Source organism: Coregonus lavaretus (genome assembly GCF_964263955.1).
Source record: "Coregonus lavaretus genome assembly, chromosome: 31".
NCBI classification, from domain to species: domain Eukaryota; kingdom Metazoa; phylum Chordata; class Actinopteri; order Salmoniformes; family Salmonidae; genus Coregonus; species Coregonus lavaretus.
In genome coordinates, this window is record NC_140018.1 from 28773723 (window position 1) to 28795563 (window position 21841).

Genomic DNA, 21841 nt, shown 5'->3' on the forward strand with positions numbered 1-21841 from the left:
AGTCGTCCTGGTCCCTTTGCAGAAAAACAGCCCCAAAGCATGATGTTTCCACCCCCATGCTTCACAGTAGTTATGGGGTTCTTTGGATGCAACTCAGCATTCTTTGTCCTCCAAACACAACGAGTTGAGTTTTTACCAAAAAGTTCTATTTTGGTTTCATCTGACCATATGACATTCTCCCAATCCTCTTCTGGATCATCCAAATGCACTCTAGCAAACTTCAGACGGGCCTGGACATGTACTGGCTTAAGCAGGGGGAAACGTCTGGCACAGCAGGATTTGAGTCCCTGGCGGCGTAGTGTGTTACTGATGGTAGGCTTTGTTACTTTGGTCCCAGCTCTCTGCAGGTCATTCACTAGGTCTCCCCGTGTGTTTCTGGGATTTTTGCTCACCGTTCTTGTGATCATTTTGACACCACGGGGTGAGATCTTGCGTGGAGCCCCAGATCGAGGGAGATTATCAGTGGTCTTGTATGTCTTCCATTTCCTAATAATTGCTCCCACAGTTGATTTCTTCAAACCAAGCTGCTTACCTATTGCAGATTCAGTCTTCCCAGCCTGGTGCAGGTCTACAATTTTGTTTCTGGTGTCCTTTGACAGCTCTTTGGTCTTGGCCATAGTGGAGTTTGGAGTGTGACTGTTTGAGGTTGTGGACGGGTGTCTTTTATACTGATAACAAGTTCAAACAGGTGCCATTAATACAGGGAACGAGTGGAGGACAGAGGAGCCTCTTAAAGAAGAAGTTACAGGTCTGTGAGAGCCAGAAATCTTGCTTGTTTGTAGGTGACCAAATACTTATTTTCAACCATAATTTGCAAATAAATTCATAAAAAATCCTACAATGTGAATTTCTGGATTTTTTTTCTCTCAATTTGTCTGTCATAGTTGACCGTGATGAAAATTACAGGCCTCTCTCATCTTTTTAAGTGGGAGAACTTGCACAATTGGTGGCTGACTAAATACTTTTTTCCCCCACTGTAACAGTCTGATGGCCTTGAAATAGAAGCTGTTTTTCAGTCTCTCTGTCCCTGCTTTGATACACCTGTACTGACCTCGCCTTCTGGATGATAGCAGGGTGAACAGGCAGTGGCTCTGGTGGTTGTTGTCCTTGATTATCTTTTTGGCGTTCCTGTGACATCGGGTGCTGTAGGTGTCCTGGAGGGCTGGTAGTTTGCCCCCGGTGATACGTTGGGCAGACTGCACCACCCTCTGGAGAGCCCTGCGTTTACGGGCGGTGATACAGCCCGACAGGATGCGGTCCTGCCGATGTGGATAGGGGGGTGTTCCCTCTGCTGTTTCCTGAAGTCCACGATCATCTCCTTTGTTTTATTGACGTTGAGTGAGAGGTTATTTTCCTGGCACCACACTCCCAGAGCCCTCACCTCCTCCCTGTAGGCGGTCTCGTCATTGTTGGTAATCAAGCCTACTACTGTTGTGTCGTCTGCAAACTTGATGATTGAGTTGGAGGCGTGCTTGGCCACGCAGTCATGGGTGAACAGGGAGTACAGGAGGGGGCTGAGCCCACACCCTTGTGGGGCCCCAGTGTTGAGGATCAGCGAAGTGGAGGTGTTGTTTCCTACCTTCAACACCTGGGGGCGGCCCGTTACGAAGTCCAGGACCCAGTTGCACAGGGCGGTTTTCAGACCCAGGGCCTCAAGCTTAATGATGAGCTTGAAGGGTACTATGGTGTTGAATGCTGAGCTATAGTCAATGAACAGCTTTCTTACATAGGTATCCCTCTTGTCCAGATGGGATAGGGAAGTGTGATGGTGATTGCATCGTCTGTGGATCTATTGGGGAGGTAAACAAATTGAAGTTGGTCTAGGGTGGTAGGTAAGGTATACAGCAGGTGCAATGATGATTAGTTAACAAGTGAGGATTCAATTCTGTGTCAGGCTCTCCAAACTGCTTTATTTGATCAATTTACAGATTAACTGCACTGAACCCTGTTTGTGCTGATATTAGTAGGATTATAATGACAGTGCACCTTAAATCTTAGGTGATAGGGTCAAAATAGCCCAATTCTCATTGTATACAGCAGGCTGACCACTTCATCAAAACACTTTTGGAAAGAAGTTTATTGTGATCATATATTTTAAAATATTTGTTTAATATTTGAATATCAACTGATGGCTAACTGAAAAAGGATAACTTCTCACTATCTGAATGCCTAACTCACACTAAATTAGAGATTTTTGGCAGGAGGGATACAGGACACACGGGTGAGAAGGAGGAATGCAACTAGAAACACTGAAGGCATGTTAGTTTGAACTCGGCTACATTTGTTACCTGCAGTCTTGAGAGAAATATAGATTTGACAGTGATGAACAATAAATTGGTGGTTCTAAAAAAAAAAACCTACATGAAAGACTGATTCATCCATTTTCTTTTAGGATAAAATCTTTATTTCACAATAACAGTAAGGAATTCATAGCAGAATACTAATGTTTCAAGCATCATAAAATACTTTGTCTAATTACACATTAAAAGTATAGTTCTACTACTAAAACCCTACATTAGTGATTACAAATGACAAAAGCAATAAGTTTGCGTTTATTAGCTGAAATTGACTGAATAGTTAGCTCAAGACGTGTGTATTTTCTGATGAAGATCTCCTTGGAGGGGAGAAACACTTACAGTGCCTATATAAAGTCTACACCCCCTTGAACTATTTTCACATTTTGTTGCGTTAGAAAGTGGGATTGAAATAGATTGAATATAATTTTGTTGTCATTGAACTGCACAAAATAATCAATGTCAATGCAATTCTCAAATTAAATAACTAAAATATAGTTGTTGCATAAGTATTCACCCCCTTTGTGTTGTCAAGCCTAAATTAGTTCCAAAGTCAAATGACCGGGAGACCCATGGGGCGGCGCACAATTGGCTCAGCGTCGTCCAGGGTAGGGGAGGGAATGGCCGGCAGGGATGTAGCTCAGTTGGTAGAGCATGGCGTTTGCAATGCAAGGGTTGTGGGTTTGATTCCCACGGGGGGCCAGTATGAAAAATACAAAAAATAATGTATGCACTCATTAACTGTAAGTCGCTCTGGATAAGAGCGTCTGCTAAATGACTAAAAAATAAAAATAATAAAGAAATAAATCACATAATAAGTTACAGTGAGTGAAAAAAGTATTTGATCCCCTGCTGATTTTGTAGGTTTGCCCACTGACAAAGAAATGATCAGTCTATAATTTTAATGGTAGGTTTATTTGAACAGTGAGAGACAGAATAACAACAAAAGGAATCCAGAAAAACGCATGTCAAAAATGTTATAAATTAATTTGCATTTTAATGAGGGAAATAAGTATTTGACCCCCTCTCAATCAGAAAGATTTCTGGCTCCCAGGTGTCTTTTATACAGGTAACGAGCTGAGAAAGGGAGTGCTCCTAATCTCAGTTTGTTAACTGTATAAAAGACACCTGTCCACAGAAGCAATCAATCAATCAGATTCCAAACTCTCCACCATGGCCAAGACCAAAGAGCTCTCCAAGGATGTCAGGGACAAGATTGTAGACCCAAACAAGGTTGGAATGGGCTACAAGACCATCGCCAAGCAGCTTGGTGAGAAGGTGACAACAGTTGGTGCGATTATTCGCAAATGGAAGAAACACAAAATAACTGTCAATCTCCCTCGGCCTGGGGCTCCATGCAAGAAATCCCCTCGTGGAGTTGAGAACGGTGAGGAATCAGCCCAGAACTACACGGGAGGATCTTGTCAATGATCTCAAGGTAGCTGGGACCATAGTTACCAAGAAAACAATTGGTAACACACTAAGCCATGAAGGACTGAAATCCTGCAGCGCCCGCAAGGTCCCCCTGCTCAAGAAAGCACATATACAGGCCCGTCTGAAGTTTGCCAATGAACATCTGAATGATTCAGAGGAGTACTGGGTGAAAGTGTTGTGGTCAGATGAGACCAAAATGGAGCTCTTTGGCATCAACTCAACTCGCCGTGTTTGGAGGAGGAGGAATGCTGCCTATGACCCCAAGAACACCATCCCCACCGTCAAACATGGAGGTGGAAACATTATGCTTTGGGGGTGTTTTTCTGCTAAGGGGACAGGACAACTTCACCGCATCAAAGGAACGATGGACGGGGCCATGTACCGTCAAATCTTGGGTGAGAACCTCCTTCCCTCAGCCAGGGCATTGAAAATGGGTCGTGGATGGGTATTCCAGCATGACAATGACCCAAAACACACGGCCAAGGCAACAAAGGAGTGGCTCAAGAAGAAGCACATTAAGGTCCTGGAGTGGCCTAGCCAGTCTCCAGACCTTAATCCCATAGAAAATCTGTGGAGGGAGCTGAAGGTTCGAGTTGCCAAACGTCAGCCTCGAAATCTTAATGACTTGGAGAAGATCTGCAAAGAGGAGTGGAACAAAATCCCTCCTGAGATGTGTGCAAACCTGGTGGCCAACTACAAGAAACATCTGACCTCTGTGATTGCCAACAAGGGTTTTGCCATCAAGTACTAAGTCATGTTTTGCAGAGGGGTCAAATACTTATTTCCCTCATTAAAATGCAAATCAATTTATAACATTTTTGACATGCGTTTTTTTGTTGTTGTTATTCTGTCTCTCACTGTTCAAATAAACCTACCATTAAAATTATAGACTGATCATGTCTTTTTCAGTGGGCAAATGTACAAAATCAGGAGGGGATCAAATACTTTTTTCCCTCACTGTACAGTGGGGGAAAAAAGTATTTAGTCAGCCACCAATTGTGCAAGTTCTCCCACTTAAAAAGATGAGAGAGGCCTGTAATTTTCATGATAGGTACACGTCAACTATGACAGACAAAATGAGATTTTTTTTCTCCAGAAAATCACATTGTAGGATTTTTTATGAATTTATTTGCAAATTATGGTGGAAAATAAGTATTTGGTCAATAACAAAAGTTTCTCAATACTTTGTTATATACCCTTTGTTGGCAATGACACAGGTCAAACGTTTTCTGTAAGTCTGTAAGACACCCGTCCTGTAAGGTTTTCACACACTGTTGCTGGAATTTTGGCCCATTCCTCCATGCAGATCTCCTCTAGAGCAGTGATGTTTTGGGGCTGTCGCTTGGCAACACGGACTTTCAACTCCCTCCAAAGATTTTCTATGATGTTGAGATCTGGAGACTGGCTAGGCCACTCCAGGACCTTGAAATGCTTCTTACGAAGCCACTCCTTCGTTGCCCGGGCAGTGTGTTTGGGATCATTGTCATGCTGAAAGACCCAGCCACGTTTCATCTTCAATGCCCTTGCTGATGGAAGGAGGTTTTCACTCAAAATCTCACGATACATGGCCCCATTCATTCTTTCCTTTACACGGATCAGTCGTCCTGGTCACTTTGCAGAAAAACAGCCCCAAAGCATGATGTTTCCACCCCCATGCTTCACAGTAGGTATGGTGTTCTTTGGATGCAACTCAGCATTCTTTGTCCTCCAAACACGACGAGTTGAGTTTTTACCAAAACATTCTATTTTGGTTTCATCTGACCATATGACATTCTCCCAATCCTCTTCTGGATCATCCAAATGCACTCTAGCAAACTTCAGACGGGCCTGGACATGTACTGGCTTAAGCAGGGGGACACGTCTGGCACTGCAGGATTTGAGTCCCTGGCGGCGTAGTGTGTTACTGATGGTAGGCTTTGTTACTTTGGTCCCAGCTCTCTGCAGGTCATTCACTAGGTCCCCCCGTGTGGTTCTGGGATTTTTTCTCACCGTTCTTGTGATCATTTTGACCCCACGGGGTGAGATCTTGCGTGGAGCCCCAGATCGAGGGAGATTATCAGTGGTCTTGTATGTCTTCCATTTCCTAATAATTGCTCCCACAGTTGATTTCTTCAAACCAAGCTGCTTACCTATTGCAGATTCAGTCTTCCCAGCCTGGTGCAGGTCTACAATTTTGTTTCTGGTGTCCTTTGACAGCTCTTTGGTCTTGGCCATAGTGGAGTTTGGAGTGTGACTGTTTGAGGTTGTGGACAGGTGTCTTTTATACTGATAACAAGTTCAAACAGGTGTCATTAATACAGGTAACGAGTGGAGGACAGAGGAGCCTCTTAAAGTAGAAGTTACAGGTCTGTGAGAGCCAGAAATCTTGCTTGTTTGTAGGTGACCAAATACTTATTTTCCACCATAATTTGCAAATAAATTCATTAAAATCCTAGAATGTGATTTTCTTGAAAAAAAAATCTCAATTTGTCTGTCATAGTTGACGTGTACCTATGATGAAAATTACAGGCCTCTCTCATCTTTTTAAGTGGGAGAACTTGCACAATTGGTGGCTGACTAAATACTTTTTTCCCCACTGTATATGGACTAATAATAGGGGTTGATACTTGACTTTTAAATTACTACCCCTTCCTCTGTCCCCCATACATATAACATCTGTAAGGTCCCTCAGTCAAGTATTACATTTCAAGCACAGATTCAACTACAAAGACCAGCGAGCTTTTCAAAAGCCTCATAAAGAAGGGCAGTGATTGGTAGATGGGTAATAATAACAGATCAGACATTGAATATATCTTAAAGCATGGTCAAGTTAATAATTATGCTCTGGATGATGTATTAAACCACCCAGACATCAAAGATGCAGTCGTCCTTCTGAACTGAGCTGACAGGGAGGAAACTGCTTAGGGATGTGACCATGAGGCCATTGGGGATTTTAATACAGCTACAGAGTTCAGTGGCTGTGATGGGAGAAGACTGAGGATGGGTATGGGTATGCTTGACATTGGCAAAGACTGGGAAGTTTTTCAGGATGAAAAGAAATGGGATGGAGCAAACACATGCAAAATCCTGGAGGAAAACCTGCTTCAGTCTGCTTTACACCAGATACTGGGAGAGGAATTAACCTTTCAGCAGGACAATAACCTACAACACAAAGCCAAATCTACACTGGAGTTGCTTACCAAGAAGTCAGTGGTGAATGTTCCTGAGTGGCCAAGTTACAGTTTTGACTTAAATCTGCTTGAAAATCTATGGCAAGACATGAAAGAAGACAAAAAGACTCTCAGCTGTATTCGCTGCCAAATGTATTTCTAACATGTATTGACTCGGGGGTGAATACTTACAGTATCTAAAACAGGTATAGTAGTGTTTTATTTTTCATTAATCTTTAAAAAATGTTTATTTTTCTTCCACTTTGACATTGACATTGAGTATTTTGTGTAGATCGTTGACAAAAAATGACAAATCCATTTTAATCCCACTTTGTAACACAATGCAAAGAAATCCAAGGGGGGGTGTAGACTTTCTAGTGCATTTGGAAAATATTTAGACCCCTTCACTTTTTCCACATTTTGTTACGTTACAGCGTTCTTCTAAAAATTGATTAAATAGTTTTTTCCTCGTCATTAAAATGGATTTGTCATTTTTTGTCAATGATCTACACAAAATACTCTGCAAAGTCAAAGTGGAAGAAAAACACACAATACCACATAATGACAAAGCAAAAACTAATTTTTTTGTAAGAAAAAAAAAGAAAAAAAGATCAGTATTCAGACCCTTTACTCAGTACTTTGTTGAAGCACCTTTGGCAGCGATTACAGACTTGAGTCTTGGGTATGATGCTACAAGCTTGGCACACATGTATTTAGGGAGTTTCTCCCATTCTTCTCTGCAGATCCTCTTAAGCTCTGTCAGGTGGGATTGGGAGAGTCGCTGCACAGCTATTTTCAGGTCTCTCCAGAGATGTTTGATCAGGTTCAAGTCCGGGCTCTGGCTGGGCCACTCAAGGACATTCAGAGTCTTGTCCCGAAGCTACTACTGCCTTGTCTTGGCTGTGTGCTTAGGGTCATTGTCCTGTTGGAAGGTGAACCTTCGCCCCAGTCTGAGGTCCTTAGCACTCTGGAGCAGGTTTTCATCAAGGATCTCTCTGTACTTTGCTCCGTTCATCTTTCCCTCGATCCTGACTAGTCTCCCAGTCCCTGCCGCTGAAAAACATCCCCACAGCATGATGCTGCCACCACCATGCTTCACCATAGGGATGGTGTCAGGTTTCCTCCAGATGTGACACTTGGCATTCAGGCCAAAGAGTTCAATCTTGGTTTCATCAGACCAGATAATCTTGTTTCTCATGATCTGAGAGTCCTTTAGGTGCCTTTTGGCAAATTCCAAGAGGGCTGTCAAGCGTTTTACCGAGGAGTGGCTTCCGTCTGGCCACTCTACCATAAAGGCCTTATTGGTGGAGTGCTGGTTGTCCTTCTGGAAGGTTCTCCCATCTCCACAGAGGAACTCTGTAGCTCTGTCAGAGTGACCATCGGGTTCTTGGTCACCTCCCTGACCAAGGCCCTTCTCCCCCGATTACTCAGTTTGGCAGGCGGCCAGCTCTAGGAAGAGTCTTGGTGGTAATAAACTTCTTCCATTTAAGAATGATGGAGGCCACTGTGTTCTTGGGGACCTTCAATGCTGCCGAAAGTTTTGTATAGTACGAACTAGAGCCCTTGCCGTGGTACTTATTCAGACAAGAATACATTCTAAGGTCTGGTCAAATACACAGTAAAGTAACTAGGGATTGGAATTAAGGTAGCCCGCTAGCCAGAGGCTAGTACTTTGTGCCCAAAAAGCTGGCCAGTGCCCAAAATCCATCCTGAAGTTCCATCACTTAAAGTAACCTTACTGTACCATCTCTAGACCACTAATTTTCCCCCAGTTGTTGGTTTATGAAATTCAGGCTGATGCGACCAATCGGGATACGGTTGACCTATATGATACCTGGAAGACTATGGCTGGGACGGTGGTCTGATGGTACCCATCTTAATCAGCCTCTGGCTCCGTATCTTTCTGCCTTTCAGTCTCTTGTCTGTCTCTAGAGCCTTGTGCAGCCATTCTGTGATGTTGGATTGTGGAAGGGTGAGAGATTGTAAACTGGTCTTTCTGCACAACTCAACCTTGTTCATCTTTAATAACAATAATAGCTATGGGTGACCCATCATCTCCACACTGGAACACATAATCACAGTCCGATATATAAATGAGAGAACCATGTATGTGCTGTACTGTACTGTGGACATTCACACATACAGCAATGCACGGACGCACGCACCACAATGCCTGAATCTACATTTTACACACAAATACATTTGCAAACAGTCACGAGCACAGACACATGCGTTCAATGAGTGACGTCACCCTATCTGAAACCTAAAAGTAGTAGTTTCCCTTGCTCTGAGCGATAGGTAACAATGCTTTGTGGTTGACAGTTGTCTATGTGTTTAGAGGGACACTGGTTAGAGCCCAAGCAACACTGTTACAGTACATACAGAAGCACACACCCATTCATAGAAAATCTGAGAAAATATAAATAATTTATCAGTGGTTCCCATGTAATGCAGGCAGGCTAAACAAACTGGCTGGCATTTACGACAGCAGCAGCGACCATATTTCGTTTACAACCTAAGATGATAGAAAGTTATGATTGGACTGGTGCCCAGATATCACTGTTGCTACATGAGTCACAGAGAGGGCAGTACATACTTACTTACTTTTGCAGTTATTAATTGAGGACCCAATTAATGTGAGGGACAACATTTTGTTGGCCGTCATGTCCTCTGCAGCCAGTTCCTGCACCCTCATGGACAAAGTGTTGTAGTAAAGCTTGAAGAACCTGCCAAGTTGTGTTGTAATGTGTTGGGAAGCACTACAGCAGCGTCACTGCTCACTGTGGCCTACAGCCTTGCCCATGTCGCGCTGCAGCACTATCCACAGTTGCTTGACCAGGTCGTCTGACAGGCCCTGCACCTTGCCAAAGTAGTTTCGAATGAGGTTCATGTTGTGCATGTTCTTGCTGCCTTTGCGGTACTGATTGTACATGAGGTCATTCCATGAGCACTCCAGGTTCATCAGCTTGTGGTGGCCCTCCAGCACCTCGGCTTGCTCTATCATTAACGGAGTGTCTGCCACCCTCTCAGGCACTGCACAGGAAGGGAGGAGAAATGTTAATACATAAATACATTAACTGTACAGTGTCGCATCAAATGCAATGCAAGCCATCAATAATAGTTCCCAATCAAGTGGCATTTAATGGTGCAGCTGACTGTGTTGCATCCCAGCATATGTGAGGTCCTTCAGGTTCTTAATGGTGTTGATGCTTTGCCTCCTGTCATTGCTGACTTCTGCCAGGGAGTTCTGGATGTCCTTCCCATCCCCCAGGGCATTGTGGAGCTGACCCCATCTAACTGGGAGTGGATTGCAGCCTGGAGTGTGGGGACAGACAATTGTAAATGGTTTAGATAGGGATTCACATTAATCAAAGGGCAGTAGCTACAGATTCACAGAATGCTGCCAATGTCAAAGCAAAACAAATTACGTTATACCTTCAGTCGTGCTTCTACTAAAACCTCAGATCTAACTGGGTGATCAATAAATCATGGGATTTATGTCAGTTTCTCGGTTTTAGCAGATTAATGATTACTTTTCTAATGATTGTGCTAGCTAGCTAGCTATGGCTCCATACAGAATCAAGCTAGCTAGTTAGCTTAAAAATAGTTTGCAAAATAACTTTACCTAATTGATTTCGGTAGCTTGCATCAGACTACAACGTTAGAGTTACAAACTCTTAATAACAGTGACTTGGACAATAGCTTCCAAAAATGATATTACAGAAGAAAAAAGCTTGCTAACTGGCCATAAAAGAAAGACATTTAAACTTACCTGCAATGACAGCTAACAGCTGGGCTTCTTTGGTGGACATTGCCAAGTGGTAACCTGGCAATGCATGTCTTGATTGACAGGTGGTTGCGCCAGACAACACGGCTGTATGCTGGTCTATGTAAATCTCATCTGATTGGTTAGAAGAAAGACGTCCCACCTCCAAGAGCTCCTGCTCTCACTCACTCGCTCTCCTTGCTTGCAAATCTCTGTTTGCACATCTACAAATCTTTTTGTCACGTAGGGCGCTAAAGCCCTGCCAAAAGTCTAAGCGCGCAAAATTGACATGCACAGGTGTACAGATGCAATTATTGCTCGCAAATATTAAGTTACCTGTTTGAGAATGTGTTTACAACTACAGATTATTCTTTCATCTTCACAAGTCATCAGTTACACACTTGCAAATTGTGTTTACAACTACAAATATATTATACACGTTCAAATCACTATGTCAATGATTTACCTCCATATTCATTAGGGCGTAAAGGAAAACAGAAAACAAGCGTTTCTTATTTGGCAAGTTTAGGTAGTGTAGTCCATCCCTGTTTCTGTCCGTGTTCAGGGTCGTATTCATTAGGCACCAAACGGAAGAGAACCGTCTGACCGTTTAGTACCTAATGGAAGAAAATGGACTGACCGTTTGGTGCCACATGAATACAACCTTGGAGTGTGGCCCCTGAGGTTTGGGAGACATACTGCGGTCAGTCTGAAGTGAACCTATCCTTTTCTCAGAAGCTCTGTGTGAAAAGCAGGAGTGGAGGACATTAGACAAGACCCGTTGGCATGGCGACCTCACTAAAACGTTGATTGAATATATAGACATTCAATACCTGTGGCTTCTAGCTGCCTTAGCGATGCTCTTTATTTGATGGCCCTGGCTCTAGCTATCCCAAGAGAACTCAACAATTTCAATCTCTCTTTCTCTCTCTCTTGCTCTCCCTTTCTCTCTATTCAGTTCAGCTCATGATTATTCAGACCTGTACACTGTTGCCATGGCACTGGATTGGCAGTTCGTAACCTTGTCATATCTAGACCAATCTATCAAGAGGATTTCATTTGAAAATATCAACCAAGTAAAAACATCCAAATGCATTCGTTTTCACTGTACCATTGAGCTGTGGGGGAGATATTATCCCTACTTTGATTGACATTGCATTAGTAAGTCAGGTTTTGCATTAGTTCCTTCTCGAATGAATTATGGAAATGCAAAGCCACACAATGTGTTCGAAGATGATTAATTTGTTTGTCTGTTTATCTTTCAGGGTCAGCCGGTCGGTCAGTGTGATTTCAATATTCGGCTGTTGTGCATAGAGAAAGAGATCATCTCCCCTCGGATGGAGAAGATGAAGACGGGACAGATCGACAAGACCAAGGAGCCCTTCAGTGTCAGGAACAAGCCATTCTTTGACATCCACGCAGCACGAAAGGTAATATATGCATGCATGTGCACACACACACACTGTGCCAGGGCCAGATCATCACAAGTCTGTGGTGGTCTGACATTCTAGCCGTACGTGTTACTAATGCATTATTTAACTTTCATCAGTTCAGGGACTCATCTAAGGTCTAATCAAAACAACAGGATAGATAAACTTTGTAGATGCCTCTATCACCATTAAAAGAGAAATGATCAAAGCTTTTATTATCAGTGGGAATATTAATGAAAACTCTAAATAATCAACAGAAATAATAATTAGCTCTGAAAATGGCCTATGTGGCTCCACTATTTACAATCTATAATTGATTATTCACAGATCATGGAGATATTCTAATGAGCCTTTTTTTAAATTCGATAACCCGGCCTACCTCTGTACAGAGTTATTTGTGTTTGCAGATCATGTGCTGCTGCTGACAAGGACAAGAGTGTTTTTATTCTCCAATAGCTATTAAACCTCCCCAGCAAGGCCCTCCCCCCTTGGTCTCATAATGGCTCCACCGAAGGGCATTGCACAATTAGCTAGATCAGTGGATCAGCGCCGGTTCAGTGGGAAACTGTAGCTCTGTACGTTCACATTAAATGCCTGATAACAGAGTAGAGGGAGCAAGGGTTTCTGGTAGTCTTCACATTTTTCCCACCACTGTTCATATGGCTGGTCTGGTCATGGCGGGAGCAGGGAACAGCTCCAGTCCCAGCTACTATCACTGATCTCTTTGTGCTGGAGCCTTTGTCATGTATGAAATGTTAGCCATGAATGACTGGGTTACCACCCTGGTTAACCCGGTTCCAACTTCCAATCCCTCCTGTCTGAGGCCTTTATGACAGATTGCCCACTCTTGTTAGCGGGATGTAGTTGAAGATATTCAAGTCATTTGAATTATGCCTGCCTCATTCGCTATGTCTTTGTTCTGATGCTGAGGCCATCTGCTCTGCATACAGCCATATCTCTGTTAGAGACATCATGAAATGGGGGAATAGGAATCTGGTTTATTCATTCGCGGTGGCGCAGCTTTCCACTTCATGGCATGTTTGCCGGAAATTATTTTTATGATATTTCAATGAGGCCGAGGCTGTGTGATGGCTTTTCTTCAAGTTTCCAGCTCTCCTGAATTAACACTAGGACCGCCATAGGCCAACGGCCACTGAGGTTTGATTTTGTAAATAAAAGAAATCAGCAATAAAAAGCAACATCCTGCTCCTTCCCTGACCTTTCCTAAATGTTTGTATTTTACATTGCTCATTTGTCTGAATTTAGAAATCACAAACAGAGAAGTATTTAGAGCCTTTTTACCCATTGTTTTCACACCTATTCCCAACTTAACCCGCCACGACAATGCGCGCTGTAAGATGTTGGAACCCAACCAGGTGCTAATGCATCTCTCGCTCCTCACTGAATGAATGACAAAAGGATGAATAGGTCATAATTGTTCACGTTGCTTCACAGTTGAATTTAAATTAGGCCCAACAGAATGGTGAGAGTGAAGAGGTTGATTTAATTTAGAAAGAAAATAGTATAATGATATGTTTGTGTTATGCCTATTTATCAGCGTTGGCACTCATGTTTATAGCAAATAATTTGACCGTTTGCCTTGCGGGTTGATACATTGTGAAAATAAGCTCTTACGGGACTGTTTTATTTACTATAATCTAATTTATTGCTAGGGAAACTAAAACATGCTACATGTTGCAGTAGGCCTTTAGAATAATGCAAAACATATCCTTGACTCTATCCAAGTTGATGAGCGAGGAGAAACAAACCATGCCAGTTAGCCTGCGCAGCCGGCCCATCGAATCTATACCGAAACTAATTTCACACAAGACATAGCCTATAGACAATATTAAATGGACAATAGTCAGAGTGACAATATTATCAGTTATTATCAGTTGTATGAAAAATTTACGCACTCACTAACTGTAAGTCGCTCTGGATAAGAGCGTCTGCTAAATGACTAAAATGTAAAAATGTTGTCAAATTGAACATGAAGAGATGGGCGCATCTTGTATTTGACAGTTGCAGGGAAAGGAGCATCACTTTATCAAATCCTTCTTCAGAGTCACATGCAGGTCAAATGTTTTGATTTCTATATAGTATCAGAAAGATAATATTTTGCAGTTTCTATGACACTTACCTTTGTCAAATAACTCTACAAAATTCAAGAGGTAGAGCTCTATTTCCAAATTTCACTTTTTGCAAGAATATCTGTGCTGTCCATGCATTCAGCACATGACCACTCGAGTGGCAGCGTTGTTCTTTGAAATAATTCTGTTTTAGTATTCTAATGTTACCTAAGACCTTTATAAACACAACCAAATAATTATTCTTCAGATAGCATATATGAAATGTATTTATTAGAATGGTGATGGGTCATTGGCTTAAAGTGTCGAAAATTGGCTTTAGGCCTACATTTTTCACTAGGACTTTGTAGAATTATACAAAACATATCCTTGAATCTATCTAAACAAATATCTATTGTTATATTTTTACATGGATATATTTCCACGAATATTTCTTTATGCACTATTTCTCAATCATTGGTGCTTATGTTTGTGCACCTTGCGGGTTGATATGCATCTTAATGTGCAATTTTATTTTCATATTGGACTATATAGGCCTGTCTTCTGTCTGCACTTCACAAAATAGATGGCATCATGAGGAAGGAAAATTATGTGGATATATTAAAGAAACATCTCAAGACATCAGTCAGGAAGTTAAAGCTTGGTCGCAAATGGGTATTCCAAATGGACAATGACCCGAAGCATACTTCCAAAGTTGTGGCAAAATGGATTAAGGACAGCAAAGTCAAGGTATTGGGGTGGCCATCACAAAGCCCTGACCTCAATCCTATAGTGTGGGCAGAACTGAAAAAGTGTGTGTGAGCAAGGAGGCCTACAAACCTGACTCAGTTACACCAGCTCTGTCAGGAGGAATGGGCCAAAATTCACCCAACTTATTGTGGAAGGCTACCCGAAACGTTTCACCCAAGTTAAACAATTTAAAGGCAATGCTACCAAATACTAATTGAGTTTATGTAAACTTCTGCCCCACTGGAAATGTGATGAAATGAATAAAAGCTGAAATAAATAATTCTCTCTACTATTATTCTGACATTTCACATTCTTAAAATAAAGTGGTGATCCTAACTGACCTAAGACAGGGAATTTTTACTAGGATTAAATGTCAGGAATTGTGAAAAACTGAGTTTAAATGTATTTGGCTAAGGTGTATGTAAACTCCCGACTTCAACTGGGCTCCCGAGTGGCGCAGTAGTCTAAGGCACTGCATCTCAGTGCTTTAGGCGTCACTACAGACCCCCTGGTTTGATTCCAGGCTGTATCACAAACGGCCGTGATTGGGAGTCCCATAGGACGGTGCACAATTGGCCCAGTGTCGTCCGGGTTTGGCCGGTGTAGGCCGTCATTGTAAATAAGAATTTGTTCTTAACTGACTTGCCTAGTAAAATAAAGGTAAAATAAAATAAATGTAACCCCCTGAGTCAATACATGTTAGAATCACCTTTGGCAGTGATTACAGCTGTGAGGATTTCTGGGTAAGTCTTTAAGAGCTTTCCACACCTGGATTGTGCAACATTTGCCCATTTATTATTTTCAACATTTTTCAAGCTCAGTCAAATTGGTTGTTGATCATTTTCAGGTCTTGCCATATAATTTCAAGCAGATTTAAGAACATTCACTGTCTTCTTGGTAAGCAACTCCAGTGTTAGCCTTGTGTTTTAGGTTATTGTCCTACTGAAAGGTGAAAGCAGAATGAACCAGGTTTTCCTCTAGCATTTTGCCTGTGCTTAGCTCTATTCCATATTTTTTTTTATCCTGAAAAACTCCCCAGTCCTTAACGATTACAAGCATACCCATAACGTGATGCAGCCACCACTATGCTTGAAAATATAAAGTACTCAGTTATGTGTTGTATAGGATGCATGTTTTGGAATATTTGTATTCTGTACAAATTTCACTCTGTCAATTAAGTTAGTATTGTGGAGTAACTACAATGTTTTTGATCCATCCTCGTTTTCTCCTATCACAGCCATTAAACTCTGTAACTGTTTTAACACTAGAACCGCTGGGTCTCGAGGGACCCCCCCTTCAAGCTCATTTATACAGTAGGTGTAATTAATACATTTCATATACAGTACCAGTCAAAAGTTTTGACACACCTACTCATTCCAGGGTTTTTCTTTATTTTTACTATTTTCTACATTGTAAAATAATAGACACCAAAACGATGATGAAATAACACATATGGAATCATGTAGTAACCAAAAAAGTGTTAAACAAATCAAAATATATTTTGTATTTGAGATTCTTCAAAGTAGCCACCCTTTGCCTTGACGACAGCTTTGCACACTCTTGGCATTCTCTCAACCAGCTTCATGAGTTAGTCACCTGGAATGCATTTCAATTAACAGGTGTGCCTTGTTAAAAGTTAATTTGTGGAATTTCTTTCCTTCTTAATGCGTTTGAGTCAATCAGTTGTGTTGTGACAAAGTAGGGTTGGTATACAGAAGATAGCCCTATTTGGTAAAAGACCAAGTCCCAATTTGTAAGTCGCTCTGGATAAGAGCATCTGCTAAATGACTTAAATGTAAATGAAATATTATTGCAAGAACAGCTCAAATAAGCAAAGAGAAACGACAGTCCATCATTACTTTAAGACATGAAGGTCAGTCAATCCGGAAAATGTCAAGAACTTTGCAAGTTTCTTCAAGTGCAGTTGCAAAAACCATCAAGCGCTATGATGGAACTGCCTCTCATGAGGACCGCCACAGGAATGGAAGACCCAGAGTTACCTCTGCTGCAGAGGATAAGTTCATTAGAGTTAACTGTACCTCAGATTGCAGCCCAAATAAATGCTTCACAGAATACTTTGACATACAGTACCTTTTGTTTGGTTGTAGTGCGTAATAATCTCAGGCTTTTCTCTTTATTTTGTCCCGTTGTCTTGTCATTCTTCAGCACCGTTGTTGACTACAACGGCTGTGCAGGTGCCTTATTTTGCGCAGAGAGAGGTAGCTCCTATCTCACTTTGTTCATGGTGCCAGCCAGGCTTGTTTTCTTTACAAGCAACTTGTTCGCCAATGACAATGAAGTGAAGAAATTGTCCATGGTGACATTTGTCCCCTTGTCAACGTAAGGTTCTACAAGCCTCATCACCACATTCTCCGACACTTGCTAACCTGCTGCCAGATATTGAAAGCCTTTCATCATGTACAATTACGCACGCTCTCACTGTGTAGCCTACTCCAAGTAGGCCAGAGTAGACTGATAAGACTGCTTGGATTTGGTGGACTGATATAGGGTGCATACCATTTTGAGATTATAATTAGAATAGATCAATAGAATGGCCCGCCCTGTTCTTCATTCACAATTGGTGATTACATAACTATGCATAATTCGCTTCCCCTCGCTCATCAACTGAACCATTCCCCCCCTCATACTTTACTTAATGTATTTAATCTGTGTGAAATTAGTTTCGGTGTAGTTTAAGTTCAGTTTCGAGACAATTGTCGGGGTGATTATCAGCTGGGCACTGCACTTTCAACTGTCAGGAGAAGGAGCAGCGCAGGCCCTACTGTCGGGAGAAGGAGGAGCAATGGGGAAAACCATTCATGCCCTCCAAAAACGGGTTATAACTCCATTTCTGTTTGTGATATTAAGATTCTAACAATGACAGTGTGTTATTACATTTACATTTACGTCATTTAGCAGACGCTCTTATCCAGAGCGACTTACAGGAGCAATTAGGGTTAAGTGCCTTGCTCAAGGGCACATCGACAGATTTTTCACCTAGTTGGCTTTTTTCTGGCCACTCTTCCGTAAAGCCCAGTTCTGTGGTCCTAGGGACACATACTCCAATCTCCGCTGTGGAGCTTTGCAGCTCCTTCAGGGTTATCTTTGGTCTCTTTGTTGCCTCTCTGATTAATGCCCTCCTTGCCTGGTCTGTGAGTTTTGGTGGGCGGCCCTCTCTTGGTTTGTTGTGGTGCCATATTCTTTCAATTTTTTTTATAATGGATTTAATGGTGGATGTTCAAAGTTTTGGATGTTTTTTTTTATAACCCAACCCTGATCAGTACTTCTCCATAACTTTGTCCCTGACCTGTTTGGAGAGCTCCTTGGTCTTCATGGTGCCGCTTGCTTAGTGGTGTTGCAAACTCTGGGGCCTTTCAGAACAGGTGTGTATATATACTGAGATCATATGACAAATCATGTGACACTTGGATTGCACACAGGTGGACTTTATTTAACTAATTATGTGACTTCTGAAGGTAATTGGTTGCACCAGATCCTATTTAGGGGCTTCATAGCAAAGGGGGTGAATACGTTTGCACACACCACTTTTCCGTTATACATTTCTTGAAACAAGTTCTTTTTTTCATTCCACTTCACCAATTTTGACTATTTTGTGTATGTCCATTACATGAAATCAAAATAAAACTCAATTTAAATTAATTACAGGTTGTAATGCAACAAAATAGGAAAAACGCCAAGGGGGATGAATACTTTTGCAAGGCACTGTAATTCCACTTTGACATTATTGGGTATTTTGTTTAGGCCAGTGACCAAAACATCTCAATTCAGGCTGTAACACAGCAAAATGTCAAGTGGTGTGAATACTTTTGAAGGCACTGTATGTGTTAAGTACGTATTTGTTTCGTGAGTAATCTCTCCCTGCCTTCCCCACCAGTCTAATATCCACAACTCATTTATAAAACACGGCAAACCGTTAGTTCAATAAACAGTGCTTAATTGGATCATTAAAGCAGTGTGATCAGTATCAGCAAGCCTTTACCTTGTGGGTCTGAGACCTCTAACCCCTCCAATAACACCAGCTTAATGCTCCCTAATTAGAATGTTTCTTCAGCACTGCAGTGTGTTCAGGGCAGTTGTAAGCGGAAGCAAGGGAGCAAATACGATTTTATACTGCGAGAGCCATTTTCATCTTCAAATGAAAACTGTTTATCTGCAATTGAATTTTCTCAGGGACCTGAAATTTGGGCCTAGTTCATTTTCATACTTCATGAGATTAGTTTATTTTCGCTGAACACAGACTGATGGCGTAGTCGGTGGGGGACTAGAATATGGCTTAGCTGATATATTGACTGCATTATAGCTGGGAGAATTGGACTTTAAAAGGGAGTTAAAGTTTTAGGTGAAATGGACTGGGGGAAGACTGAAGCATGCAATTTCCATCTCTGGGGCATACTTCAAAGCACTCAGTTGTTTTTCTGTGAGGAGCTATTAGTCAGAAACAGCAGTCCTTTATCTGTGTTGCACCATGAGAGAGCCACTTTGAGGTTTCTAATGCAGCGCTATGGAATTACCTCAGCTCTATTGTATTCTGGTTTGGGCCTGGCACCTGTTTCTCTTACCTCTGGCTGTATTGGCCCAGTGTTGTTGTTGTTGTACCTCAGGACTCATCCAGCCAGTCACAGGTTAATGGATGAAGATGACCGCATGACTGCCTCTCTGTATCCCATCATGGTTGCATCACAAGTAGTGCACTATATAGGGAATAGAGTGCTATTTCAGACCAGGGAATCCATTAGGAAAATGTGGCGCCGTACATTTTGACAGGCAGCATTTTAGTTTACCGGACAATTTAAGAAATGTACCGGACCCATATGCATTGGTTGCATAACCTGATTCGGGCGTCAACCCACAGTTCTCAGAATTACAGCAATCACATTCAGTTTATAGTAATTAATCTTAACAGAACATGCAACTCGGATGCAACGGCGTGCGCCATTCTTACCGAATTCCGATGTCCATAAGGCTAGGGGAAGCTAAGCTTTCCCTAAAGTAAATTGAATTCAATTGCCAAAATTATATAGCCTAATTAGCTTACTCCTGTCTATACATAAATAAATAAAACCATTCAAAATAAGCTACTACACCAGAAAGCATGATTTGACCACAGAGGATAATTAGCTTCTTAAAAAAAACAACATGTGGATTGTTTTAAATTGCTTAGCCTACAGAGCGAAAGGCCCGCAATTTGTGCAGAGCACGCGGCAAATACCAAATAGATGATTGTTAAGTTGTGACTGTCAGTGAAATGCAGAGAGACCGAGCCAAGCATATCACAATATTTAAAAATAGAATCGTTGAAAAACAGTTTGGAAAACAAATGGCTATTGCTGTAAAGAGAAGACAATGAAAATAATCCAGTGTGTCTTTTAGTGATACAAATTCTCCGTGAAAAGTAGCCTTATTATCTTATTGGCACCAGCGGAGAACATTGTCCATATACCCAGTGACTGTGCATATTCACTGTCCTTATTATTGGGTCAGTGCTACTTTTGTTTGTTTTTGGACAATAATGTCCTCCTCCAGGTTTGATGGACGTAATATTGTATTTGTCTCCTCTTTTCGTAGGCCTAATATATGGATCAGACAATGTTTGTCAGTGTCAGCAGAGTAGGCTACCTTGTAATTTTTGTCGTTTAAAAAAAAGATTCTGCTAATGTCTCCAGTCATATAAAGTTTAGTAGAATTGCATGAAGTGTATTTATCAAGGGCCGACATTTTCCTGTGCAAAGTAAGGAGAAGAAATGTAGGCTGTCTGATATAGCCTAGGCCTACTCCAAGCCACTACTGCATTGAACAGTCTTTTTTGCGAAGAGTGATTGAGTTTTTATTATTAGCCTAAATTATGACTATCCAATCTAATCATCACATTAGGAATAGTAGGCTATCTTACATAAGAATGCTTTATTATAAAGGTGCATTTTTATGGTGAAAATGTGCTTCCCCGAACTTGAAACCGACACGCCACCTATGTTAGAATAACTGCCCACATTTACTTTTCTTCAGGCAACAAGACAAGTAATGAACAGCAAAATCACTAGCCTATGTCAATCTACTGTCCCATATAGTAGAATATTTGTTTTTGTGTGTGTACTTTTTACCCCTTTTTCTCTCCTATTTCGTGATATCTAATTGGTAGTTACAGTCTTGTCCCATCGCTGCAACTCACCTACGGACTCGAGACAGACGAAGGTCGAGAGCCATGCGTCCTCCGAAACACGACCCTGCCAAGCCGCGCTGCTTCTTGACACACTGCTCACTTAACCCGGAAGCCAGCCGCACAAATGTGTCGGAGGAAACACCGTCCAGCTGGCGACCGAAGTCAGTTTGCAGGCGCCCGGCCCACCACAAGGAGTCACTAGAGCGCGATGGGACAAGGAAATCCCGGCTGGCCAATCCCTCCCCTAACCCGGACAACGCTGGGCCAATTGTGCGCTGCCTCATGGGTCTCCCGGTCATGGCCAGCTGTGACACAGCCTGGGATCGAACCCGGGTTTGTAGTGACACCTCAAGCACTGTGATGCAGTTTACCTATGCTTGTCGGTCTGTGCGAGAAATAAATAGCGTATTCCAAACAGACTCTTGGACAGTTGTGGGACGATATATCCCAAATTCATACAACCAGTAGGCCTAGGCTACATCTAAAAAATATATAAGAAAGCAATGAGGCTCATGCAACAGATCAGAACTTTTAGCATACAATTTAGATAAACTATTATTTCTTCACATTATAAGTGCAGCAATGCGCACAAGGCAGTAGTCTACGTGCGAATGTTCGTTCCATAATGCAATTAGTGGGAAAACACCATTGTGAGCGGTTTCATGTGACAGAGATGAAAATATCCGTTAGAAATTTAGAAAGATGGGAGGTCTAAATATGCAACAACTAACATGGGTTGCTAATATGACTAGGATTGTGCTTTTGGCTACTGGA

At 41.9% G+C, this 21841-nt stretch overlaps 1 protein-coding gene across 1 annotated transcript in view; it reads left to right on the forward strand.

The window, feature by feature from the left end:
- The window catches only part of rngtt (RNA guanylyltransferase and 5'-phosphatase), a 184538-nt gene that overhangs the window by 72866 nt on the left and 89831 nt on the right, over window positions 1-21841 (forward strand). The window contains exon 12 of the mRNA XM_084148967.1: window positions 11909-12073. Within this exon, the coding sequence (XP_084005093.1) occupies window positions 11909-12073 (165 nt within the window). The remainder of the gene's footprint in view (window positions 1-11908; window positions 12074-21841) is intronic.